General features: G+C 51.5%; 1 protein-coding gene across 2 annotated transcripts in view; it reads right to left on the reverse strand.

The window, feature by feature from the left end:
- Positions 1-16506: 16506 nt before the first annotated feature.
- GNG12 (G protein subunit gamma 12) overlaps positions 16507-27752 on the reverse strand; it is a 79633-nt gene continuing 68387 nt past the window's right edge. For both annotated transcript variants that reach the window (XM_041747152.1, XM_041747151.1), the window contains 2 exons: positions 18561-18679; positions 16507-16756 (listed from right to left, as the gene is read on the reverse strand). In XM_041747152.1, the coding sequence (XP_041603086.1) occupies positions 16631-16756; positions 18561-18653 (219 nt within the window). In that variant the 5' untranslated portion in view covers positions 18654-18679 and the 3' untranslated portion in view covers positions 16507-16630. The remainder of the gene's footprint in view (positions 16757-18560; positions 18680-27752) is intronic.

Here is a 27752-nt window from a genome sequence, read left to right on the forward strand (position 1 = left end):
CTCCCTCTCCCTCTGCTGCTCCCCCTGCTTGCGCTTGCTAGCTCGCTCTTTCCGATAAATAAATAAGACTTAAAAAAAAAAAAAAAACCCTTGCAAAAATGAATGACTTAAGCCAGGAAAGCAGAGATCAGAGCAGCAGTGTTGGTGTAAAGACCACGGAGCGCTGCCAGCGCCAAGTCCTCTGTGTCTCATCCCCATCTGTAAAATGGAGGTAAAATGACCCAGAATTGTTCCCTCTTCTACAAAACCATACCTTCCCCAGACCTAAGAGCTCATGTCGGCTTCACAACTGCAGCCCAAGGTCTAGTGCTCTTCTCAGCAAGCCGTAGGTATTGCATTAATATCTGTTGATTCAACGAATGATCTAGAAATAAATGCAAACCACCTGGCTCCTGAGCGGTGCTCAATGGGGCCCATTACTGAAACGCAGGTGACAGCAATCGGGAGCCTAAAGATCCTCACACAGGCTTCCCTGATGCCTTAAAACTTATTTGTTTTGAGAAAGGGGGAGTTTCAAATCTATAAATTCATAGAGCTTAGAGATGCGAAGCCGCAGTATCCGTTCTTCAGACTGTTTTGTTTCGGGAAGATCCCAATAAAGCAAAACTGGTTTTTTTTTTTTTTCTTTTTAATTCTAACAGTTGTTATTCTGACAGCATAGCACAGAGTTAACGCGGCCTTGAGAACCCCAATCGTTGAAGCAGTGAGTCGATTGGAAGCAAGCGTGCAATTCCCTGGGCAACGTCTGCCTCTGACTGACGTTAATATTCCTCACTTGTTGCCTTAAGTGCTATTAAGCCCACTTATTGCAAGTAGGTGGGAATGTTACCGCAGGAGCAAAAGGCCCTTCGTCTACCTCCGGGGTGTTGTATGTGGAAAATACCTATTTTCCCCCGGCAACTTCACTTCAGTGTCCAAGGAGGCGGCGGCGGTGCTTACGACGATCAACCGAGGTCCTCACTAAGTTAAACTTCTGTAACGAAGGGACTCCTGAAGGTAACGGGTCTCCTATAATACACATATTATTTCCCAATTAAATTAAAAAGGGTTATTTCTAGGAAAGAGCACTGGGGTCCTGCCAACGGAAGCAGCATTTCCAAAGCATCTTTTGAGATGCTTTACTGTAACGCTTGTGAAATCGTTTCCTTAATTGTCAACTCTACAGATTAAATCTGATTCTTTGACATGTGGCAATAGGCTGCAGGCGGCGAGATGCGTTTCTCTGAAATAAACAAAACTCCCGACGGCGTGATGTCATGTGGGACCAGCGTCCCTCAAATTGAATTGAATCTTTTTCTTTCTTTTTAACAATCCTTAGAAAAACTTAAACTCTGCGAAAAGGCTGCGTTCATGAAGAACACCAAGAAATACGCAGGGAGGGTTCACTCTGGGCAAGGAACCGGGTGGTTGTGGTGGGAAAATCAGGCACCTACTCTGGCCTCAAGGAACCTCAAGCAACGAGACCCGTACATCAAAGATCTAATCGAAAGCAGGGAGTGCCGGGTAACAGGAAAGGCCCAAGGAACTGCGAGTGGGCGAAGCCTCTGGAGGGCCCACGGGATGGCGGGGAGCCCTCCCATCAGACGCGGGCTTTGTATTTTTGCAAACCGCAGAAATTACTTAATTGACTATCGCTCTAGTCCTGCGACAAGTGCTACAGAGGATGCAGCCGAGGGGGCTGTTTGACCTTAGGGTTACAATCAAATAAGAAAAATCAAGATCGGCCCATTTATTCCTTTGACGCTATTGATTGAAAGGAGGTGCCTGGCATCCTGTTAGGTCCTGGGGTACGAAAGGGAGAAAGCAAGGTCCCTGCCTCTAGTGGCGATGCCTGAGGACCGAGGCAGGGGTGGGACGTGGGACGTGATGATGTGAGTGCTCCTGGGGGGAGCTTGCCGGCCAGTGAGCCCTGCGGGACGGGGTCTTCCCAGCGGACCCTGCAGAGTCCTAGGAGGGGCAGCTGCAGCCGGAAGGCATGGGGCGGGCTTCTGGGGCCAACGACACGTTCAGAGCCTACTACGGGCTGAGCGCGGCTCTAAGCTCTTCACTCCCAGCGACTGTGAAGTAGGGACTACTTGGAAGATGAGGAGCCTGGGACGCAGAGGGGGAGTCTGCCCAGAGTCCCGCTGCCAGGAAGCCCCAACCCCAGGACGCAGACGGAGGCAAGCCGGCTCTAGGATCCACGTTTTTCCAACAATAGGTGATGAACTGGGAAGGCTGGTGGGAGCCAGGCCACGAAGGGCCCTACAAGTCAGCCTTTTCAATCACTTAATCAAAAAAATTTTTTTAAGTTAACATTGGGGGAAGAGGCAGGTGCTGTCACCAGAGTGAGAGGCGAGGAAAAGATGCGATGGCTCCCGAGGTCCTCGTGCAAAACCTGGCAGCTAAGAGAAATCTGGCTGGCAAATGCTTACATTTTTAAAAAATCAGTTGTCAACATTCACACAAGGAGGCATTTTTTAGAAGAATTCTGATTTCTATTACCATACATGGCAACACCGGGCGGGAGCCGGGAGGCACCTCCCCTTAGACGAGGGCTTCGTGTTTGCCCCGGGCCTCACCCCGCTGGCCCCCTTGGGCTTCCCGTCCTAATCCTTTTGAGCACAGGGTTCAACTTTCCCCCCAACAATTCACATCTCTCCGCCTGGGGCTCAGGGTTTTGCTGTATAAAGTGAGGTGTTTGCATTGTCAGATTTTCTCAATTGTCCTGCTGACAGTAAAGCCCCAGGGCTTCAGGACCCTCCCGGAGCTTCAGGTTGAATGGGGCCCAGAGTGGGCTCAGCTCCGGGCAACTCATTAGGGGAGTGTGAGACGGCTTGAGGCTCTTCCCCCCCTTCCCCAGAAGGTCAGCAGGAGCCCCACAGACCGGGGGGGGGGGGGGGGGCCTCCCTGACGCAGGCCCTGGGGGCTGAGGGCCCTGGGGGCTGAGCGGGGCCTTCTCTGTCTGGCCCAGGAGATTCCGGGAGGAGCTGTAACCAGGAAGGATGTGCTCCTGGAGGATACAGATTTGCTCGTTTCCTATGGGGACTGTCGCTGAGTCTCGGGACGCCCCGCACCCTGAGCGGCCCTGAGCCACTGAGCAGCCATCTGCTGTGCACTGGACGTGCCTCCGTGGGATGGGAGGACCCTGCCCAGCTTGGCCCCGGACCAGGATGGGGGGCCTTGCCCAGCTTGTCCCTGGGATGGGGGACCCTGTCCAGCTTGGTCCCGGCCCAGGCTGCAAGGTGGGAGCTGGGCGGGGAGTCAGTTCATATTTTTCTTTTCTTTCTTTTATTTTTTAGTTCATATTTTTCTGATAGCACTTTGTGGCTATAACACGCTTTCACATTTTACTTTTTTATGAAGATTTTATTTATTTCTTCACGAGAGACACAGAGGCAGAGGCACAGGCCGAGGGAGAAGCAGGCTCCCCGCGGGGCCCCACGCAGGACTCTATCCCGGGACCCGGGTCACGGCCTGGGCGCCCCCGCTGAGCCCCCCGGGGGTTCTGCCTTCACATTTATTGACTTGGTTCCTCGCTGAAGCAGCTGAGGCTTGGAGAGGCTCCCCCCGGGTCGCAGGGCGAGGAAGAGCGAGCCTCAGGGTGTTACGGTGAAGTCCGGGCGTCTGTCCGAGGCGGGGGGCCACAGGGTCAGCCTGGGGGACGGGACCAAGTGGATCTGAGCCTCCCGGGAAGTGGGCAGCACCTCAGCTAAAGGAGCCCCCCCAGGACACGGTCCCCCGCCGCGCTGTCCCTCGTCCTGGACCTCATCACAGAGGGGGGTCCGCGTGCCCCCAATGTGCTTTATCCTAACACGACGCCTACGGCCAAGTGTCCAGGAGGAACCTACTACGCGCACTTTCTCGGCGTCACCCCTTAACCCCGATGGCCTCCCCGTTCGTCACTGTTCTGAGGTCACCCAGGCAATCCTTTCACGAGCGTCGGCTCACCTGGAGGGGAGCCTCCTGACCTCAGGTCGCCCCCCGGCACGACCATCAAGGACGGAGCTGGCCACACAGCCGGCCCTTAAGGCCAGCAAGGCCTGGGCGAGGGTCCTTGATCCTATAGCTGGAACCCGCGCAGGTTAGGTACCTTCTCTGGGCCTCAGTGATTTCCCCTGTAGAATGGGAGAATGAACAAGGCGTATTTCATTGGTTTGTTGCGAGGATTAAAGGGATCGCGTGTGGAAAACACTTAGGTCCGTTCCTGGAGGTGCCCGACATGTGTCACCTAATGACGATGACGCCTCCCACGAGTGATGTTCTGTGTATGTGTGCCTCCTCCCAGGTATTCTATGGAATTACTCTGTATTTGCAAAGTAGAGGGTGAGTCAAAGAAAAAAGACCCCCCCCCCCCGAAACCTCGTAAGCCAACAGGGGGGCCAACGAGAAGCCAGCGTCCAATTAGACTGTGTTCATTTCGACTAAGCCAGTTTCTCCTCCGTTTCTGTTAATTTGGTTCTTCGTCGCTCTTACCAATTTGGGTGCCTTTTGTTTCTTTTTGTTGTCTGACGGCTGAGGCCGGGACTTCCAGTACCGCGTTGAACAGCAGCGGTGAGCATGGACGTCCCTGCCGTGCTCCGTGCTCCGGGCCTGAGGGGAAAGGGCTCAGATCTCCCCCATTGAGGATGATGTTTGCTGTGGGTTTTTCCAGACGCGGCCTTTACTATGTTCAGGTGTATTCTTCAAGCCCACTTTGAGGGCTTTGATGGTGATTCGGTGTTTACTCTGTCAAATGCTTTTTTCTGCATCTATTGAAATGATCATATGGTTTTTATCCTTTCTCCTATTGATTTGCAAATATCAAACCACTCTTGCAACCCAGGAAAAATCCCATTCGATCATGGTCCATGATACTTTTTTTTTTTTTTTAACACAGTTTTTTGTTTTTTTTTTTAAATTTTTATTTATTTATGATAGTCACAGAGAGATAGAGAGAGAGGCAGAGACACAGGCGGAGGGAGAAGCAGGCTCCATGCACCGGGAGCCCGACGTGGGATTCGATCTCGGGTCTCCAGGATCGCGCCCTGGGCCAAAGGCAGGCGCCAAACCGCTGCGCCACCCAGGGATCCCCTCCATGATACTTTTTACTGTATTATCGGATTTGGTTTGCTAGTATTTTTGTTAAGGATCTTTGCTTCTGTGTTCATCAGAGTTCTCTTTGTGGCGTCTTTATCCTGTTTTCGGATAGCTGACATCATAGAGTGAATGTGGAGGTTTTCCTTCTACTTTTTGAAATAGTTTGCTTAAATATTTAAATATTTGGTAGAGTTCACCTGTGAGCCATCTGGTCCTGGACTTTAGTTTGTGAGTAGTTTTTTGATTACTCATTTAATCTCCTTAATGGTAATTGGTCTGTTCAAATTTTTTGTTTCTTCCTGCTTCAGTTTTGGGAGGTTATGTTCCTAAGAATTTACCCATTTCTTCTAGGTTGTCTAATTTGTCTAAGTTAGACATATATTCATAAATGTCTATTCATATATTATAATCTCTTAAATTCTCTTCATAATATTCTCTTACAATTTCTGTGGTGTTGGTTGTTATTTCTCCTCTTTCATTTTTGATTTTTAGTCCTCTTTCTCTATTATGAGTCTGGCTAGAGGTTTATCCATTTTGTTAATTTTTCAAAAAAAGAGCTCCTTGTTTCATTGACCTATTATATTTGTGTGTGTGTGTGTGTGTGTGTTTTCTATATCATTTATTTCTGCTCTTCTTTCTTCATTCTGCTGGTTTTGGGTTTTGTTTTTCTAGTTCCTTTAGGTGTAAGGTTAAGTTGTTTATTTGAGACTTTTCTTCTTGAGTTAGGCCTGTGCTGCTATAAACTTCCCTCTTAGAACAGCTTTTGCTGTATCACCAGGGTTTTAGACCATTATGTTTTAATTTTCATTTGTTTCCATGTACTTTTTGATTTCTTCTCTTATTTTCTTGTTTGATTCATTTATTGTTTCGTAGGATGTTATTTAGCCCTCATGTATTTGTGGTATTCCCAGGGTTGGTTGTTTTTTTTTTTTTTTTTTTTGTGGTTGATTTCTAGTTTCATAGTATTGTGGTCAGAAAAGATGCATGGTATGGCTTTGATCTTTTTGAATTTGTTGAGGCTTGTTTTGTGGCCTAATATGTGACCTATTCTGGAGAATGTTCCATGTGTACTTGAAAAGAATATGTACTCTACTGTTTTATGGTGGAACGTTCTGAATATATCTTAAATCCATCTGGCCCAGTGTATCATTCAAAACCACCGTTTCCTTGTTGGTTTTCTGTTTGGATTATCCTTCCATTGAGGTGAGTGGGGTGTTAAAGTCCTTTACTATTGTTGTATTATTATTGAATAGTTCCTTTATGTTTGTTCTTAGATGCTACATGTGTTTTGGGTGCTCCTATGTTGGGGACATAAATACTTACAATTGTTATATCTTTTTTTTTTTTAAGATTTGTTTTAGACAAAGTGAGCACAAGCAGGGGGAGGGGCAGAAGGAGTGCAGGAGACCCTCAAGCAGACTCCCTGTTGAGCATGGAGCCTGACACAGGGCTCGATCTCACAACCCTGAAATCATGACTGAAGTTTAAACCAAGAGTTGGACACTCAACCAGCAGAGCAACCCAAGCACCCCAGTAGTTATATTTTCTTGTTGATTTGTCCCTTTTATGATTTTATAGTGTCCTTGGCTCTTTTTACAGATTTTGTTTTAAAGTCTTTTCTGTCCAATATAACTATCTTGACATCCATTTGCATGATAAATATTTCTCCATCCCCTCACTTTCAATTTGCAGGTGTAGTTAGGTGTGAAATGAGTCTCTATTAGGCAGCATATAGATGGGTATTGTTTTTCTATCCATTCCATCATCCTTTGCCTTTTTTTTCTTTTTTTTTTTAATCCATTGTCTTTTGATTTGAGCATTTAGTCTACTTACATTCAAAGTAATTGCTGATAGATATTTATTGCCATTTTATTATTGTTTTGTGGTTTTCTTTCTTTTCTCTTTCATGGTTTGCTGGTCTTCTTTAGTGATATACGTGGATTCCTTATTCTTTCTTTTTTGCATATCTGTTACTCCTCTTTGATTTGTGACTACCATTTGGTTTATATGTAACATCTTCTGCATCTAGAGATCTATATGAAGCTGATGGTTGCTTAATTTTAAACTCATTCTGTACCCCACTCCATGTTTCAGATATTTGATATCATATTTTACATTCTTCTATTTAGTGCTTCTCTTGACCAATTTTTACAGATATATATTTATTTTTGCTTTTGTGCTTCATATTTTTCTTACTCTTACTTGCAGCTTTTGTTTTCCATTCAGGGTCCCCCCCCCCCCTAACATTTATAGTAGGGCTGATTTAGTGGTCATGAGTTCTTAACTCTTGTCTGGGAAACTCTTTTATCTTTTATTCTGAATGATAGCCTTGCTGGACAGACTTTTAAGATTTTATTTCTTTCTTTTTTAAGATCTATCTATCTATCTATCTATCTATTTATTTAATTTATGAATGATAGACCTAGAGAGAGAGAGAGAGAGAGAGAGAGGCAAAGACACAGGAGGAGGGAGAAGCAGGCTCCATGCTGGGAGCCCGATGTGGGACTTGATCCAGGGACTCCAGGATCACACCCTGGGCCAAAGGCAGGCGCTAAACCGCTGAGCCACCCGGGATCCCAAGATTTTATTTCTTTAAGAGAGTGAGGGGGTGAGTGCATGAACAGGGGGAAGGGTAGAGCAGAGGGAGAGGAAGTAGACTCCCTGCTGAGCAGGGAGCCTGATGTGGGGCTTGGTCCCAGGACCCTGAGATCATGACCTGGGCCAAAGGCAGATGCTTAATTGGCTGAGCCACCCAGGCGCCCCTAGATGGACTATTCTTGCCTGAAGATTTTTCCCTTTCCACACTTTAAATATATTGAGCCACTGTCTCCTGGCCTGTAAAGTTTCTGCTGAAAAGTCAGGTGATAGCCTTATGGGGTTTCCTTTGTATATAACTGTTTTATTTTCTCTTGCAACCTTTAAAATTATCACTTTTTTTTTTTTGTCATTTTAATTACTATGTGGCTTGGTGTAGACCTGGGTTGAATTTGTTGGGGGATCTTTGTACCTTCTGAATCTGGATCTCTGCTTCTCTTCCCAGATTCAGGATATTTTCAGCTACAATACTATTTGTATTTTCAAATACATTTTCTGTACCCCACCTGCCTTTTCTCTCTCTTTTCCTTCTGGGATCCCTATAATGTGAATGTTAATTCTGCTTGTGGTGTTGCTGAGTTCTCCTGAGTCTATTCTCATTTTGCAGCATTTATTTTCTCTAACCTGTTCAGCATGTTTCCCCAAACCCTATCCTCCAGGTCACTGATATGCTCCTCTGCTTCCTGTAGCCTACTATTCCAACTGTTGTATTTTTAATTTCATCTGTTGAGTTCTTCATCTCTGACAGGTTATTTTTTTTTAATCTCTTTGTCAAGGGTCTCACTGATGTCCTCTACCCTTTTCTGAAGTCCAGTAAGTATCTTTATGATCATTACCTTAACTTCTCTATCAGGCATATTACATATTTCTGTTTCCACTTATATTTCCTGCTGTGATTTTTGTCTTGTTCTTTCAGAACCAACTTCTTTATAATAGCATTTACCATACTCAGTAGTAATTTATCTGGTTATCTCCTACAGCCCAACCCTATAACTCCTTCCCCAACTATCCTGGGAGATCCTTGTCTTTTCTGGGTTTATCCTAGGACAAATTTAGCACAGGACTAGTAGGAACTACTACATTCCTCATAGGACTTCGACAAATGAATGAATTCTTCTTTGTCCTGCTTCTAAAAACCAAATGCCCTGTTATTCACCTTTAATATTTGAGTGAGCTATTTTTCTTTTTATAGTTAGTTATGTTTTTGAACTCTTATGTAGGCATTGTTGGAGTTTTGCTCTCTTAATTCTATTAATTGCCTATATATCAAATACCTTTCTGTAATTGATTTTTCCTTAAACATTTTTTCCAGTTCTGCCGGTGAGTCAGTAGCTAAAGTATCAGGAAGTGATTTTTAAAATATCTTTTAAATACCTATAATTACATACAGCAAACCCACATATCCTTCCCTGACCCCATACTCTAGACTTTGATCCTCCTATTTTTAATTCAAGGAAAAAAATGTAAAATGACCTGGAGTGGAAATGGCAAAATGTAACTGAAAGTGCATTGCTCTCATCTCTCAAATTTGTATGAAATTTAAAGCTAGAAGAAATATTAATAATTACCCAGGCTTCATCCTTTTCTCAAATCCTTTTTTTCTGAAAACAGGATCAGAAGTCCTAAAGGTCCTTAGGTTGCCTAGCAAATTAGTGGCAGTTGGACTAGAACTTATACTTCCTGATTCCAGGACACGTGTTCTTTCTTTTACATCATACTAACTGTTCATGAAAAAATTCAGTGTTTTTGAAAGGCCTATCAAACATGCATTTGGATCTCTTCAAGCTTCTATTTCCTCATATGTAAAGCAGGGATAATAATAGGAACTACATCATGGGTTTGAGAATTCTTCATTGAAGTGTGGTTGACACGTTACATTAGTTTCAGGTGCACAACATAGTGATTCCACATCTCCGTGTATTATGCTATGCCCGCAAGAATAGCTGACGTCTGTGACTATATGATGACATTATAAAACTGTTGACTATATTCTTTGCGCTGTACCTTGTATCTCAGTGACGTATCAATTCCATAACCAGAAGTCTGTACTTCCCACTTGACTTTATCCATTTTGCCCCATCCCCTAATCACCAGATTCTCTTCTGTGTTTATGGGTCGGTTTCTGTTTTTTTTTGTTGGTTTTTTTTTTTTTAATTTTGTTAGATTCCACATATGAGTGAACTCACATAGTATGTGTTTTTCTTTGGCTTATTTCACTTGGTGTAATACCCTCCTAGATCCATCCATGTTATTGCAAATGGCAAGATTTCATTATTTATAGCTGAATAATAAACCATTTTGTGTGTGTGTGTGTGTGTGTGTGTGTGTATGCTACTTCTTCTTTATCCATTCATCTACCCATAGACGCTTAGTTGCTTCTCTAATTTGGCTATGTTGCAGCATAATTTACAATAGCCAAGATATGAAAGCAATGAAATGTCCATGGATAGATGAATATGAATATATTTATATAAAATGATGGAATATTATACAGCTATAAAGAATGAAATCTTGCCATTTGCAACAACATGGATGGATCTATGATATTACACTAAATGAAACAGTGTAATTTCAAAGTCAGAGGACAAGTGCCAATATGATTTCCCTCATATGTGGAATTATGAACAAAGGGAAAAAAGAGAAACCAAAACAAAACCCCAGACTCTTAACTGTAGAGAACAAACAGATGGCTACCAGAGGGGAGGTGGGTGGAGGAATGGGTGAAATAGGTGAAGGACAGTAAAAATACACTGTCTTGATGAGCATTGAGTGATGTATAGCATTGCTTAATCATTATATTGTACACTTAAAACTATGTCGACTATACTAGAATTAAAATTTTAATACTATAATAAACATAAGGGTGCATATATATTTTTATGTTTATTTTATTTTTTTGCATATATCTTTTTAAATTAGTGTTTGTGTTTTCTTTGGGTAAATACCTAGTAGGGGGATTACTGGACGATACGGTATGTTGACTTTTAATTTTTTGAGGAACCTCCATACTGTTTTTCACATTGTTGCATTGATTTGCATTCCTACCAACCGTGTAAGAGGGTTCCTTTTCTCTACATCCTCACCCCCACACGTTATTTCTTTTGAGTCTAGTCATTCTGACAGGTGTGAGGTGGTATCTCACTGTGGTTTTGATTTACATTTCTCTGATGATGGTAATGTTGAGCACCGCTTCATGTCTGTCGGCCATCTGGATGTCTTCCTTGGAAAAATGTCTATTCAGGTCCCTTACCCATTTTTAATTGGAGTGTGTGTGTGTGTGTGTATGTGTGTGTGTCTGGAGTTGTATAAGGTCTTTATATATTTTTGAACATTAATCCCTTATCAGATACATCATTTGCAAGTATCTTCTCCCATTCAGTAGGTTGCCTTTTCATTTTGTTGTTTCCTTCACTATGCAAAAGCCTTTTATTTTGCTGTAGTCCCAATAGTTTATTTTTGCCTTTGTTTCCTTTCCCGGAGGAAAGGAAATGGACTGATGTTAAAGAAATCATTGCCTCTGTTTTCTTCTAGGAGTTTTATGGTTTTATGTCTCATTTTTAGGTCTTTAGCCCATTTTGAGTTTGTATATGGTATAAAAAGTAGTCCAGTTTCATTGTTTTTGCATTCTTTCCCAGCACGATCTAACAAAGAGACTGTTTTCCTCATTGTACATTCTTGCCTCCTTTGTCATAGAATGACCATATAAACATGGGTTTATTTCTGGTTTTTCCATTCTGTTCACATGCCAGCTTTTACTTAGGCTTGTCCTTAACCTGGTCCTAGGGGACATTAATGCTCCAGTCTATCATTGTCTGGAATGAAGCAGGTACTGCTGGCCAGGTTTTTCCAGGGCGTGACTGCCTTAGGCCTGCCCCTAATATATCAACTTATGGATCCACAGGGCCATTATGTCACAGGATGACTATCTTATGGACCAGATTTAAAGTCTTTTAGTGAATAGGGCTGTCACTTTTCTCTAAACAGATTGTGTGTGTGGTAGGATGGGGACGGGGGTGGCGACTGGATCTAGAGACCAGCAGTAGCAACTTGCACATAGATGTTTTGGTTGCACAGTTCTTAGACTTCTAAACCTGGGATCTTACCATTCTGTATCTCAATGATTTCAATTACTTGTTTTTATAATTGATGATCTAGAATTTATAGGCTATAGGTATGCTTCATGTGTATAATTCTCGATGATCTACGACTTCTAACTTTTGCCCCTTTATGCTAAGCTTTGCTCTTTCCATAGTTCTCTTTTGTAGTTCCAGTGATCTTCTACTAACCATTAAGTCATTAGCATTTTAGGATGAATTTGTTTGGATTGTATTTTCCTTCAGGACCAAGAAAACACTGGTTTCTGAAAAAAACCTGATAGTTGAAGTGGGGGTTCCTGAGACCAGCTGTACATGTTTGCCCAGGGCTGGCCTACAATTAAATGGCCTTAGTAGGCATGGATGGCTCTGATAAGGAGACAGTAACTGGAGCAACAGAAGGCTCATCTGAAGGCACGAATCATCGTTTGCTGCCTGGTCCATAACCAGACAGTCACTGGCCACCTTTTTTCCCTTTCTGGATGACCATGTTCTTCCTTCATTCCATGGGAATCTTGGCCCTAGGAGAAGGAACTAAGGAGGAGTAGGGTACCTTTGGCACACACTTGGTGAATATGAGTCATTGGGAGTGTAATGGCCTTTTCATTTACCTGTTTCCATGGTCACAGTTGTGTCTCAGGACAGGAAACAGCCCTCACACATTAGATGTCGTATCATTCCTCTTTAATAACCTCCACTGCCTTCCAGTTGCTTACAGGATAAACGAGCACTATGGGAGCACCCTGCACCCTGGTTTTGAGGCCACTCTCCTCTTCTTCCTTAATTCCTCCCAAGACTTCATTCCAGTGCTTACAAAGTTTCTCTTTTCTCAAGACCCAAAGGTTTCCTTTGGAAACCTTCTCAGACTTCACTGATGCGGAGCTGCTTCTCCTTCCTCTGGGATCTCACGGGACTGTACTCTGATTACTAGTTTATGCACCTGCCGTTCCCACCCACCTTACTCCGGACCGTGAGCTGTGCTCAGGCTGGTGTGAGTCTTGCTCATTCGAGTGTCAGAGCCTGTGTTCAACATCTGGTTCTCAGGAGGCGTTCAGAAAAGGTTAACTGAATGGAGGGAAAGGGAAGAGAACTGGTCTTCTATTAATTTATTCAGCAAACCACAGGTAGGATGATACAGTGAGGCACTGATCCATTGTTAAAGAGAACAACGTTTTAATGAAACTTCTTTCAAATCTGTGAAGTACATGTGAAGTAAATGCTTTTATTCTTTCCATAGGACAGATTTCCAAACAATGATCACAGTGCTTAGGTTAATAAGATGCTAGACAGATGAGTAGCCAAAGAATGCTATGAAATAACAAAATCCCTTCAACCATATATCAAACGCAGATTACTGAGACATCAAGTGAATGATGTTTAGAGTTACATGACTAAAAACAAGACATTACAGTAATCAAGTCATAAAACTAGAAAAAGTTATGTAACAAAAAGGCCTTTCAAAAGCTATTAAATGAGCATACGTGATAGATGAACCGATTGTATATCTGAAGCAGCTTATAGCACCAACATGTTGGCAGGACCTGTAGAGAGGGTAGGCTGCTGGACCGAGGCATCGTTGGGGGGTTGGGGGAAGTTCCCACCATCATCTACTTTAAGCCTCCTGTTTTACAGGTGGTGAAATGGGGGCCCAGCAAGATGAAGTGCCTTGTCCAAAGTCACATGACACAGGGACACAAGAATGGCTGGAAAACACTCCAAGGCTACGATCCAGGCCGCCCAACTTTAGGTAAGGGTTCTGTTTTAATTTACACAGAATCCTATTTGATGCATGTGTTTTGCTCCCATTAACAGCTCCACCATAAAAGAAATCAATGCAATTCATAACACATTCCGGTATTATATTTTATTGAGAAGGACTGACACGTACTGTACTTCATTTCTTGGGCCTCTAGAGATCTTCAATCAATAGCTGGACTAATCGCGTAACACTTCTGTTGGTTGTAAATTGGCTGAGAAGGTGGCATCTGAAGACAACGTTCAGCACCTACCTTTACTACCTAAACTAACCTATGCCTCAAAATGACTAAATCATTGGTATAATTTCTTTGATAGTTTAAAGATTAGTAAAGTACAAAAACAGTGCAGAAAGAAAGCAGGTCAGGTCCTTCCTTTAAAAGGTAATTATGGCACTTTGATTTTAATAAGGTAAGGAAATGTAAAAACCAGATTCTTTTTAGAAGAAAAAGTAACTACAACCTCTACCCTTGTGGACAACCTGGTGTAATGTGTTTCTATAAAATACTTTGGAGTCAAATTTTGCCATGGTCCTGGGGCCTCGATTGGACAGATTCATGCACTAACGAACATACAAGAATGAGAAAAAAGATCAGCGTTAACAGAAGCAGTATTAAAGACAAAAATATAATGAACCTATTTAAATAGCTTCCTAGATATGAAGCTGAGAAGCTGCACGTATATTATGTGATTACTGTGTCCTTAAAGTGGTGCTTTGGGGGAAAGAAACCCACCGTATACGGGGCATTTGTGCATTATCATGAGCGAGCTGCTGCAGAACAGTTCAATCATGGTTTATAAGTAGATTAAAGCCTGATAAATAAAAGTGACTTCTGCATATCCTATACATAGATTTTCTTAAATAGACATCTAGCTGTTAAGTAAATCAACATTTAGCTACAATTTTTCCGCACTGGGTCCAGCGTCAAAGGATGGGATTTCACTTCTCTTGAACATGCCCTACGCCTAGTTAAGAGGTTACAGGACAGTCATGCTCCTAGCCTTTATGATATCCGACCGGCAAAAAATGTAACCTCCCGGGACCTCAAGTCCATTCCTTACCCACTACAAGCATATCAACAAATAGAGAGCAAAACCTACGTGGCTCCCGTTGGCTAAAAATAACATAATTTAGTACTAAAGAATAAACTTATGCTTGCTACTGAAAAGGTGCACAGATACCGAGTAGGTATGATAAAATTTCATAAAAATATTTAACAAGCTGGATTATAAATACTTAAGGAAAAATGTTAAAATCAGAATGAAAATACGATTAGTGTTCTGAAACCATCAGTAGAAAAATACACTTGTTAAAGGAAAAGGCCTCATGGAGTGAAGCGTTAAGTGTCATGTGTTTTTAGTGCACATTTCGAGTGTCACCCCTCTCGCTCCTGAACAGGTGCCTGTAATTTTCTCGGAAACCGGGCGTGTTGCAAAACCAAGCGGGAGATGTCAAGGGGTTAAGGCCAGTGGCATGATTTTTCACATGATGTTGGAAAAGTGAGGGCAGTTCACAATGTTGAAGATAGGTGGCTGGGGAAGTCCTGACTCGGTTTGAGCAGCTTAAAAATAGCCCCGCATCTGTTCAGCCCCAGTCAGCTTCAGACTCGGAACCCAGACGTGCGACTGTAGGGCGGGGGGGGGGGGGGGGGGGGCTTGCGTTGCAGAGCAAGAGCGTATAGGACTAGGGGAAAGCGCTGTAAATAGTTCCATCTTGGGGGTTGGATCCTTTTGGAAGGTGAGCTTTCAATCCTTCATTAGTAGGTATTTTAAGGAACTAAACATGAATTAAAATATCAGAGGCTTGTGTATGGCGTGCGCCCTTAAGGGAGCGTTTTTAGTTTAAAAAAGGGGGCCCTTCCTCCCTCTTTGATAAAGCTAAGATACTCTGTGGCCTAGGAGATTCCTTGGGATGCCCACAGGCAAGCCCCAGGACTTGAGGGCTGGTTCACACCCAGAGGAACATCCAGGAACCTGAGGACAGCTGCTGGCACCCTGAAGCCCAAGTGTACCCCAGGTCTAAACCTGCCCCAGGGGGTGCGGACAAGCAGGGAACACGCGGCACTCCCCCCCCCCCCCCCCCCCCCCCCCCCCGGGTATTTGACAAATCTGATGACTTTGGCTCCTGCAGGGTTCTTTCCCACCACGGTCCACCCCGTTGGGGCCGGGGGGTGAGCCTCACCTCCGCAAACAGCCGTCCTGGCCGGAGAGGCGAGCTGAAGGGCAGGGCAGAGAGGAGGAAATCACAAAGTTTGGCTAAGGAAAGCACACGGCTTTGACACATTCTCGCTCTCTCTGCGCCCGGGCTCCCATGGATCCTCCTTTACTTTAAGCATCAAGGCGGACCTTCCCCTGCAGGGCACGTCCCCCTCACTGCAGAGAACACGAGCCCCCGGGGAACAGCTGCCCACAGTCCTGCCCGGGGCCTCTTCCCCTTTTCAAGACCCGCGATCGCTGAAGCCCAAAGGCTCCCTTGGGGAAACCTCAGAGGAGGGCCTGTAGTTCGGTTTTTAATTTTACTTGGTGCAGGTGATGAGCCTAAGAGGTCAGCACGGAGTCTTCCTCACTCAGTTACAGTGGCTCCGACCTTAGGACGTTTACTTTTTGTTCGGGAACCACGTACATACGACAGGGCACAGGCGTGGCTTCTGGAGCCGAGGAACTGAGAGACGTTTTAACAAGGAATAAGCCTTGAGACGTGTATATACAAAGACTTACACACGGCGCTCCTCACCCGGGGACGCGGTGCAGGTCGGCACAACCCCAGGATGATGTAAAGGCTTTAGGACTTAAGTTAGCACTGTTTTTTTTTTTTTTTTTTTTTTTTTTTTTTTTTTTTTTTTTTTTTTTTTCGAAATGGCCCAAACCAACTTTTCTTAAGCAGTAACCCAAGAGGACACCATAGTTACCGGGTGGAAAAGAAGACCGTTATTCCGTATTAAATCAGAAAAAGGTGTTTTAAAGAAAAGGCAACTTGGAAAAATAAAGACGTCGGAGTCGATTATTCCAAGTTAGAGTATTTTAGTTATTAGCAGTGGTTACCAGATAAGCTGAAGGTAAATTTCTTCCAAGGAGCTGCTCATAATTTGCTTTGTTGAGGAGAGGCGAGGAGCCCTTTCTCTGTTCCTCTATAGGATGATGCAAGTTTTTTTATCCTTGAAAGGGTTTTCTGAGGTCGGTATCCCTATCAGCAAAGGGTCGCTCCTGGCGTGCTCCTCACAGTAGGACATGAGGTCCGCTGATGCCTTTGAAACCTGACGTGTAGAAAAAAACCAAAGCAAACAGACATTAAAAGTAGAGTTGAGGGGGGCACTTGATGGGACGGGCACTGGGTGTTATTCTATATGTTGGCAAATTGAACACCAAAAAAAAAAAAAAAAGTAGAGTTGAATCCTGGCCCATTGGGTGGAAGACGGTGGGGGTGATACTTTGAGAGTCAGCCTCGTTCTCCTCTATTACTTGTTCGTTAGTAAGGGGAAGAGGCTCATAAATGGACAAATCTGGCAGCTCTGGCCTTGAGTGATCAGACTTCAAGGTCAGACAAAAGGACATCACGTGTCTCCTGGGGTGAGCACAGAGGACGTCCCCCCAGCTGGCACGTATTCCTGCCAAGACAAGTAACGGGAATCGGATCATCGCACACAGGTGGTATCCAAAGTGAGGACCCTTCTGCAAAACACGCGGCCTGGATCCTTCCAAAACGGACTGTGTGCTGGGTTATCAGAGGATCCTAAATGTCATCGTTGTACTGTGGCCGTGAAGAAGGATGCCCTTGTGTTAGGAGCCAGGTGCTGAAGTAATCAAGGGGGAAGAGTGACCATGTCTGCGAACGACTTCCAACTGGTTTATCTTTTTTTAAATTTTTTTTTCCAACTGGTTTGTTTAGAGGATGTGTGTTATGTGGGTGTAGACAGAGAAAGCATGTGTGTCGAACTGTTAATCATTGATGAATCTTGGCAAAGAGCATATGGGTGTTTGTTGCTACAACGGACTATCCATAGACTTGAAATGTCTCAGAGGGTGGGGAGAGGGGACGTATACGTGAATCGGGGGACGCTGTGTCTTAGTTTGTATTTGATACAGGACTGGAATGCAGAACGGAGTTCAGGAACTGGATTCCTGGCTTGGAGTCAATACTCTTGAGAGAGAGAGAGAGAGAGAGAGAGAGAGAGGGAGGGAGGGAGGGAGGGAGTCAAGTTCTAGAAGAGCTTCGACAGTCACTGTTAAACCCTGAGCTTGGGAAAATAAAAAGGAGAGACCAAACCCGAGCGGGAGGACTCCGTGCCTTCCTCTGGCAGGAGTTAAAAATGGAAAATGCCATGGCTGGGTGGGATATCCCACAGAATCGTCAGCCCAGAGCCTCCAGGCAAGGAGCACGGGGCAGCTGGGGCCTGTCAACAGCACAGGCAGCCTCCTGTTTTGGAGACAGGTGACTCTCCCCAGGCCCAGAGGAATGTATCAGGTGACTGCTTCAGTCTCTAGGAAACAGCATTCGTCACGACATTCCAGGGCGTGCAATGCTGCGTTCCCACTTGAGATTTGGGGGGCAAGGGCTGCGCAGCCAGGCGACCTTATAAATGCCTTCCCGTTTCTTCCAGAGCTCATCGAAGGCTGGCACTACTGCCCCTGGGTGCAGAACGTGTCCTTAAAATAGTCTACACGCATTTAAAAGGCAGCGCGCCCTTCACAAAGGAGGCCGTGCGCGTCGGCTCGCTGCCCACGGCTACCTCACCCGCACCGATCACTCTGGGCGCTCAGCGGACTCCAGAGGTACGACAAGGGTGTCCAGACAGCCCACCCGGACGCCCGTCCCAAGGCGGAACACAGATCACGGGACCTGACGGTGCTCGTTCAGGGAAGCAGGTGCCCGTCCTGGGTTTTAGGTTTTTCCGTCCAAACAGGCTTAACTCCGACCCTTTGGCTGCCCAGGGCTTTGGGAGACTCCCCGCATGGCCTGGGAGGATCCCGAGCCCAAGCTGCCCTACAGGGCATTACCTTCCCTGAATCGTGGCCCAGCGTCTGCAGAGCAGAGGGACCTCGGCCCCGCCGGCTTCTCACCTTTATTCTCTCGATGGAGGCCTCCATTCTCAGCTGTTGCACCGTTCTCCGTGCCTGGGCGATGTTGTTGGTGCTTGCTGTTTTGCTGGACATCTTCAACCCTTGTTTCTACCTGAAACCTGAAAAGACCACAACTGTTTAGACGGTCCCAAAGCCTCCGTTTCCAAGGGGGAAAGGGTGCACCTCCCCAGTCGTCGCGGGCTCTGGGAGGTGGTTACTAGAAGGCCCTCCCCTTGGAGCTCCTCCGTGAATCTTGCAGCACAAGGCATCTAATCCATGCACCCCAACATACGGCACGACGGAGCCTCTTCTAGAATCTTCTAAGAGGAAACACAAACATCGGGGGTAGTTAGGGGCCTGCGGCGGCTGCGAGCGTCCGCAAGCCAGGCCCCGTTACCCGTGGTCTAATATCCCTGCTCTGCACCTTAACGGAGGGTTTGACTTTTATCTCATTTTGACTCCTTCACCCAACTACTACGTGGATTCAAGCCCCGGCACCAGGGAGTGGCGAGGGAGGGCACCTCCGCGGAACTTTGCACAAAGGGTGCGTTTTTAGGCAATATCGAGGTTTGCAGCCGCGTGAGGAATGCTAGGCCGATGGGGAAGTGTGTGTTCAAGAAAAAGTGGGGACCTTTCCGCTCAGACTGTCGGTGATGGACGCCCTGCAAACGTCGAAGGGGATCCGTGGAGCGGCAGGGAGTTCTAACTCCCCCCACCCCCCTCCAGTGGCCTCGTTGGGGCTGTGGCTGACGACACTCCTCCATGGCCTGGGCCCTGGGGTCAGGCTGCTCTCCTGCTCTGTCCCCAGCCACCTGGGAAGGGCTCGAGGGGACCTCCGGGGCCGTGAGCCCGTCCAGGGGTGGGTACCACAGGCAGGCTGGGGGGGGGCAGGTGCCCCCGTGTCTGGGGGATGCCAGCCGGCCAGACCCCAGGGTGGCGGCCTGAGGACCCACGGGAGCAGGTGGATGCAAGGGGCCTCCCCCACCAGCTGGACTCAGTGTCTGTGCCCCAGGCGCTGGCGGGGACCTGGGCTGACCCCGCACTCCGGAGGCCACAGGAGGGTTGTGAGCTGGGGCCGCAGAGGCTGCAAGACAGGAGGCCACCCCCTCGGCCCCCCCTCCCGACGGTGGCCACGTCCTGCCCCCTCGACCCCCCACTCCCCCGGCTCCTCAGCGGCCACATCCACTCCCGGGGCCCCTGGCGCCACCCTGCCCTCCTCCCACAGCTCACCCCACGCCCCCTGCCCCCTGAGCACTGGTCCTGCCTCCAGAATGTGAGCAGGATTCCCCTGGGCAGGGCCTGCCTCCCGGGCTGTAGCCTGAGGACTCTAATGTCCCTGTGGCGTGAGAACAGCGCGCAGCACCCTCCTCGCCTCCAGGGCACGCGGGCTCCCAGGCCCGAGGCAGCTGTCCTGCCGCTGTTCCCCCACTTCCCAGGCACCGGCCAGGGCCACCCCTGTCCCCCCGCGTGGCTCTGAGCAAACTGCTCACCGTCAGGCTCTGTTTGCAGGAATACCTGCCGGGGGGGGGGGGGGGGGGGTGTCCCGCGGAGCACTTCCTCCCGGCCTGCAGCACCCCCCGCCCGTCTGAGCCTCCCGAGGGGGTGCTCTGCTCTTCCCTGGGGGCAAGGATGTCTGGCTGGCGTCCGGGCCACCAGCTGGATAACAGGCTCGCTCTCCTCTTGGAGAAGAGCTTCCGAGGCAACGACCGCCTGGCGTCTGCACGGAGCCTCCGGTGCACATGCTGCCTTCGTGCGGGAGCCCGTGAAGCCACGCCCTGCCCTGGAGGGTGGATTATGGTTTCACCCTCACCTTAGGGATGAGGCCCCTGAAGTTCAAGACGCTGGCTCCCGGCTCCCGCGGCTCCTAAGCCCGGAACCAGCCTGTAGGCCTCTCCCTGCAGCAGCCATGCTCCGCCGCCCAGAGAAGGGTGCAGCTCCCGTTCATCGGACTCACTCGGGGCGAGGGTGACCCTGACACCGACGACCTGGAGTCCTGGGCTTGCTGAGTGCCCGGCGTCTGTGCAACACCCCTTCTGCTGCGGAAAGCGTCTGTTTGTCTAGTGCCCTGAACAGCAGACGTCCCCTGTCCTTTCCATGAGCTGAGCAACATGTTCTGGGTGTCGCGGGGAGGCAGGGCTGAGGTCAGCATCCGGAGACCCTGGGCCACTAGCGCTGTCCCTGCCCCAGAGGCGCAAAGGTCTGCACGGACCCCAGTTTGATAAAAACTCCGCGACCTTGTCACTCCGCCTCTGCCGTCAACGCCTCCCTGTCCTCGTCGTCCCCCCGTCCGTGGCAGTGGTGCAGGCAGCAGCCCTACCTCACGGGGTGCCTGGGAGTGCCGCCAGGAGCGTGGGCGCAGGGCTGTGCCCCGTGCACACGGCTATTTAATGATCGCAGGCCCCAAGGTTCCCTGGCAGACGAGGATTCACGGCAACCCGATCCGGCAGCGGCATCTTTCTAACACGGCCGGAGACGGGGTCCGTGAGCCGTCCAGGAACACGCATTTCACCCCGTGCACACTTAGCTTCAGCCAGAGCCTACAGGCTGAGGGCAGACGTGTTTGGTTGGGCCCTGCACAGGGTTAATGCAAGCGTGTGCACGTGCATGTGTGCAACATGCATGTATGTGTGTCCGTGTGCATGCATGTGTTTGCACGTGTGTGCATGTACAGGTGTGCGTCTGCATGTGTGTGCACACATGCATGTGTGCGTGTGTCCGTGTGCATGTGCATATGTGTGTACATGTGTGTCTGCATGTGTCCATGTGCGTGCATGTATAGGTGTGCGTGGTGCACGTCTGCATATGTGTGCACGTGTGTGCACACATGTGCATGCGTGTCCATGTGCGTGTGTGCATGTGTGTGCATGCAGGTGTGCGCACATGTGTGTGTTTTAACTTGAAAGATATTTCACTTTAAGATGAAGAAAGATTTCTGGAAAAATGAGAAAATCTTGCAGAACCAGGCTGGATCTGCGTGGCTGCTGCTGCTTTCACATTTGCGGGCACACTTGCGCGTCCCTCCAGCGTAACCTGTCCCACGGCCTTCGTGCTGTGCCTCGGACACTTCGTTCCAGGGACGTCCTCAAGGCCTAGGTCGGGACCAGAGCTCACTCCTGCCCTTGCCACCACCGAGCGCCGGGGCGCCAGGGCCCGGGGAGGGACTCAAGACCTACGTAAGCCTCAGATTTCTCACGGGAAAAACAGGGATGATAGTATTTTTCTATTTCAAAGGGCTGTTGAGAGCATCAGATAAAATGAGCGTGTGAGAACAATAAATGCAAAGGCTACTTGTGCTGAGCGTGAGCACCTACACCCTCTGGTCACGTCCCCTGGATGGGCTCTCAGCACCCTGTGGCCCCGCACCCAGTACCGGGCTACCCCGCCCTCCCCTGCCATGCCCCGAGCCCAGCGCTGTGCAGACAACACCGCCCCCCGTGTCATCAGCTCCAGCGTGCCTCCCCCACAGTGACACGTCGAGGTTCTAACCCCCCAGCAACCCAGCTGCCATTGGGGAGAGGGATTTTAGGGGTACGATCCTGTGGGATGAGCTCAGTAGGCTGGGCGCCGATCCCATCCGACCGGAATCCTCACGAGAAGACCGTGGGCACGGAGGGAAGAGCACGTGGGCACGGGCCCTGTCGCTGCCTGACTGCAGACGGCTCGCCTCCCGGATATTCTGGCCTTGCAGCCACTCGGGTCTGTGGGGCTTTGTGATGGCAGCTCAGGCCAATGGAGGCACCGAGGCTCTCCCCCAACTAGGGGTCCCCAGGGGTGCACGGGTCGGGATCTGGGCAGCGTGAGGAACAGCCAGGACTTGGGGCCTAGCTCACCGTTGGCTGTGCCCTGGGGACTGGGGGGCAGGGGCATCCTGGCGTCCGTCAAGAGCTCAGGCTGCTGACAAAGTAGGTGCAGCAGCCTTGGGATTCCCGGCGCCCTGCTGCTCCGGCCCGGCCGTGCTCTTGCTGGAAGTCAGCCCCTGCCCCTGCAGCCCCCACAGCCCCCGCTCCTGCCCCTGCAGCCCCTGCAGCCCCGCAGCCCCCGCGCTGGTTGCACAAGCTCCCCGGCCCCCGTGAAGCGCATTGTGCTTGTTGTGAAGGGACGCCGACGGCTGCAGGATGTCAGGCTGCTGAGAGGTGACCTTGTTGTTTCTGCCCAACGCCCCGGAGCCCGAGACTTGACAACAGGGACGTGGGACCTGACGCTGCCTCCTGCCCGTGAGCACAGCCCATGGCGGCAAGAGCAAGCATGGCCTGTGAGCGGCACGTCCTGCCCTCCTCCGCACGGCTCTGAGAGCAAAGGGCACAAGGAACAAGGGCCGGGCCGAGGGGGAAGAGAGAGGCGGGGCGGGGAAGGGTGGGCGCTGGGCGAGCGGCGCTGTTGCCGGGCTCTGTGGGCCCAGGGTCGGCACAGGGAGGACAGCGAACAACCGTCTCTCAAGACCTCGAAGTCCTCTCAGGGTCGTGCTCCGGGGGCTCCGCGGTGGAGCCTCGGCCTTCAGCTCCGGGCGCGGCCCCGGGGTCCTGGGATGCAGCCCCAGGCGGCCCCTGCTGCGGAGCCTGCTCCTCCCTCCCTCCCTGTCAAATAATAAAACCCCTTAGGAGCAACCAGGTAGCAGGTTTTACACCTGCAGACGCTCGCAGCCCCGCCGGTACCGTGGAGGGGCTCATGCCGCCTGCTGCCCACGCACATGTTCTCGAGTCCTGATGACGACCCTGGACGGCGATGCTGCTGTCACGATGATTCCTGACCACTACCCCCGTGTACGCAGTAAGCGAATTCCGTGGATCCTTTCGTTTAATCCTCTCAGAGAGGAGCTCTGTTCCCGTTTCGGTTTCACAGATGAGATGCAGGTCACAGGGGTCTTGCCAAAGGCCATGCCGATGCCCGTGGCGGGGTGGACCGGGGCCCCCTGACTCCCGGGGCCGTTCTCTTCACCGCCGACAGGGCCTGCCTCTGACCGTCAGAAACACGCGGAGGACCGGGAGGCGGCAGGGAGCACTCCACGTGGGGCCTGCTGCTCAGGCACGAGGTCGTCACTGCTCAGCCACAGCGGCCGGATCCAGCGGCCTGGGGAGAAGGCCCGAGGGAAGGAGAACTGGTTCTAGGTAAGACGCAGGATGACCCCACGTCCCTGAGAAGCCGCAGGAAGCCACGAGAGTGAGCCCGTCTGGCTAATAAACCTGGAGACGGCTGCAGAGCCTGAGTAGAGGGTTCCTACCTCCCCTGTGTGTCTGCAGCATCTGGGGCACTTGTTATAAGGAAAAGTCTGATCCAGTTGGTCTGTGGCAGGACCCAGGAGTCCGTGTTAAGCCTTCCCATGTGGGGTGCCGGGGGGCTCCGCCGGTGAAGCATCTGCCTTCTGCTCAGGTCGTGACCCCGGGGTCCTGGGTTTGAGCCCCGTGTCGGGCTCCCTGCTCAGGGGGAGCTGCTTCTTCCTCAGCACCTCCTCGTGCTCTCTCTCAAGTAAACAAAATCTAAAAAACAACCCAAAAAGCTTCCTCGGTGATTCCGAGTCGGTTCCGAGAGAAACGCCAATACGATGCTCAGTCTTGCCTGGTGGTTCTACCCATGTGTGCGTTTGCTCGGGAATTAAAACGCGTCCGCGTGAAAGAACGGCTCTTCCCACCCATACTCAGCCTTCAACGCTGTGAACCAGGCCCGGGAACTGCCGACTGCTCCCACGACCCGGACTTGCAGGGCCAAGCACCCGACATCAGCGCTGACGGCCCCGCGGGCTCCCCGCTGCACAGGGTTAGGCGGGTTTCCGAGCAGCCCTTCCTTCTGGGAAGTGCCTCCTCTTGGTGCCGCTGGCCCATCCTGTCCTTGTCCCCTGAGGAGCCTTTCTACGGCTCCTGTTCCTTCCTCGGACTCGGTTTTCGGGGGCTTCGTCCCGCAGGACAGAGGCAGCGGCGTGGTTGGGGCTGTGACCATCAGGTCCGGCGGCGCCTGGCTCGCCCTGCTGTGACCCGCTGCCGTCACTTCTCCAAACTCGGGCGTGAGCGTCTGAGCTGGGACGGGACGACAGGGGTCCCTCGGGCGGGGCTGTTGGAGCGAGGAAACCGAAGAGCCTACGTCAGGTCCTGGGCTCCTGCCTGACCCGAGGGCCTTCATGGCAGATGAGGCTCCGGCTCCGTGACCCACGACTCCCAGCCTTGGGGGGAAGCCGCTGAAGGTCCCCGCACACGGAGCGCTGCTGCTTCACCAGGACCCCGGAGGAGCCGGCGACGCCTGCTGCCTGTGCCCACCCTCTTTCCCAGGCCCTGTCTTCGGTGAGTGATGCCCTCATGGCCCTGGGCGCTGCGTGTCCCTCCCCCTAATTCTTGAGACCACGCACTGGGTATGGGTCCTGGGGGGGCGGGTGCACGGCGGGTCCCAGGGGGCGGCACTGGGTATGGGGTGCTGGGCTGCATAGCAGGTATTGAGGGGGTGGCACTGGGTATGGGTGCTGGGGGGGCAGGCGGGTCCCAAGGGGTGGCACTGGGTGCAAGGTGCTGGGGGGGGGCGGGCTGGAGGGCAAGTCCCGAGGGGCAGCCCTGGGCTTGCGCTGACCGTCCTGTGAGGGGGGAGGCCCCAAGGGTTTCTGAGCAGCAGCACCAGGCACAGGGAATATGAGAGAACAGCAGAGGAGGAGGAGGAGGGTGAGCAAGTGAGGGGCGCCGAGGCCGCGGGGGCGGGGCTGGGGGGTTACAAGGGCCCGAGGGCCGGGGCTGAGGCCGGAGCTCTGGGATGAGGCCCGGAGGCCCGGCAGGTACAGGGGAGGAGACGCAGGGGGGAGGGCGGCCAGCGGCTCAGCCCAGGAGCCCGCCCATAGGTTGGGGACAAAGGGCCACCGAGCAGAGCCGCACGCAGACCTCGTGGGCCAACCTGCAGGCATCACACGGAGCAAAGGAAGCCAGGCTCGGGCGCAGGCGCCGTTGATTCTGGGCGCAGGACGTCCGAGGCGCAGCCAGTCCTCGGCGACGGAAACTAGCCGGGCGGGGAGAGGGCGAGAGGACGGCGAGCAGGCCTGGCTGCGGCGTCGGGGACGGGCATGCGGGATCCCTTCTTCCTCGGCGCGTGCTTGAGAAGTCAAAAGTAAGACCCTATGATCCTAGGACCTCACGGTCCGCACATGATGGCGATTTCCACGAGAGATGAGCTGTCATTAAAGGGTGGAGACGGGGTCCCTCGGCATCCAGCACTTCCTCCGCCAGATCAGGCCTGTTAAGTGGAGGAAGTCACCCCCCCCCCCCGCACCCCCCCCCTGCCGGCAGCAGGTGACGGCCTGAAATTCTTTCCCAAAGAAACAGTGACTCAAGGGTCTGCGGAGACCTAGGTGGGTGGAGAGGGCCCGAGCCCCATGTAAGGGGATCGTGTCACGTCACAAAAGGGCTCTTCACGTGCTCCTTCCCCAGACGCAGTATCTGCTGCACCAAGAGGCTGAGTCGGAGCAGCTCAGCGTTCAGCTTGGGCTCCAAGTGCGTGTCCGTAGGGAGCCTCACTGAGCATCCGCGGGCCGTGACCCAACACTACACAACGGCGTCCGTGTCTGGGGCGCGGTCCCCAAACCCAGCCCTGGTGTGTGCAGTCTTCCCCGTCCTTAGGGCAGGGGCGGCGGCGGGCCTTGGGTCGAGGTCGCCGCGACCCCTGGCTTCCAGAGCAGCTCCTGCCCGGCCCCTGGCCTGGTGATTCCTCCCTGTCGGCACGGGTACGGCGAAGTAATGGGAAGGAAACGGGTACCCCGGGCGCCCCGGCCTGTGCGGGTCGGGGCCTGAGCTGGAGGGGAGGCGCTGCTCCCCCGGTGCCCGGGGCGTGGCTGACGCTCCCGAGCAAATCATCGTTCACCGGCAACATGAACACCTCTCCCCTGTGCAGACGCTTCCTCGTAAAGCCCGTGACCCTTCCTGGCCCTTAATGAAGCCGGGGTCACGCTCGGGAGGGGGACCGCAGGACGCGGCACGCACGGAGCTGCCTGTGGCCCAGCAGGAGTTCCAGAGGCTGAGCCGGTGCTAGCGCCCGTCCGTCCTCGGGGCGCTCGCGTGGGAAGACTCCTATCTCCTCGGCCAGTCGGGAGCTTCCCCTCTTCCGCTTTCGGTAACCACACGTGCTTCCTTGCTTCCGCCTGGGACGTGAGGCCCCGGTAATGACGGTGTCTCCGACATGGAGCACAGCTGACTTCAGAGGCGGACCGAGCGGAGGCAGGAGCCGCAGGGCGCCTGGAGGCCGGCTCCTCGTCCGCTGCCCTCCAGGAGCCCGAGCCACCCCTCGTGGGCGCCCGGCTGCAGGCCTCCCGCCCAAGCTGCCCACAGGAGCGCACCCGGGCAGGTCCCGCAGGGCTCCGGGCGCAGTGGGGCGACCCGGGCACGGGGCCGGCCTCCCCGTGAGCTCTGCTCCTGTCCTCCTCCTGGGCCTCGGCCGCCTCGGCCCTAGACAGGGAGAACCACCCGGGTGCTCCGTTTCTGTTCCTTTCCCTTCTGATTTCCGAGTTGGGACGTGGCTGGCACGGGGCGCCCGCTGGTTTCAGGAGCAGCCGTAGCTTCGGCCGGTCTGCAGGCCGCGGGTGTCCCCGCACAGGCTCTGGCGGGATCCTGGCCTGTGTCCCCTGCGCCGTGCCCTCCACCCCCCACACCCGGGCGCCTGCATCTCCTGCCGCCCCCCCACTTGCCTCTGGCAACCGTCGGTCTGTCTGCTCTATTGCCCGCTGGAGTCTGCTCATTGGTCTCTTCCTGCTTCCCGGGCTCCACGTCCTTCCTTTCCCAGCCTCAGAGCTGCCCCGCGTGCTGGCTTAAGCTCCAGACGCGCACATGGGTAAACCGCGACCACGGCGGGTGCCGCGTGGGCTGCACCGGGGCCCTGCAAGGACGATGCGTGTGGCGGGAGGGCGGTCGGCCCGGGCAGCTCCTGGAGCCGGGGACGTTACACGTGTGCAAGCCCCTAACTGGGAGGGGGCAGGACGCTGTGTCCCCAGGCGTGTGCCCCTGCAGCGTCTGTGGGGCGTGGAAAGGTGCAGCCCGCCCCCAACGACCGGGAGCTCGCCTTCAGCCAGAAGGTTCTGGGGAAGGATGTCAGAGGACGCGCATCTCTGGCTCCGCTACCGCGTGCAAGGGCTCCGTGCCGCCCGTCGGCGGAGGCACCGCGCGACACACGCCCCTGAACACGACCGTCGGGTGGGAAGGTGCTTCCGTGGAACGTCAGGATTCCAGGCGAAGCCGG

The sequence above is a fragment of the Vulpes lagopus genome, chromosome 3, assembly GCF_018345385.1.
Source record: "Vulpes lagopus strain Blue_001 chromosome 3, ASM1834538v1, whole genome shotgun sequence".
In the NCBI taxonomy this organism is placed as follows: domain Eukaryota; kingdom Metazoa; phylum Chordata; class Mammalia; order Carnivora; family Canidae; genus Vulpes; species Vulpes lagopus.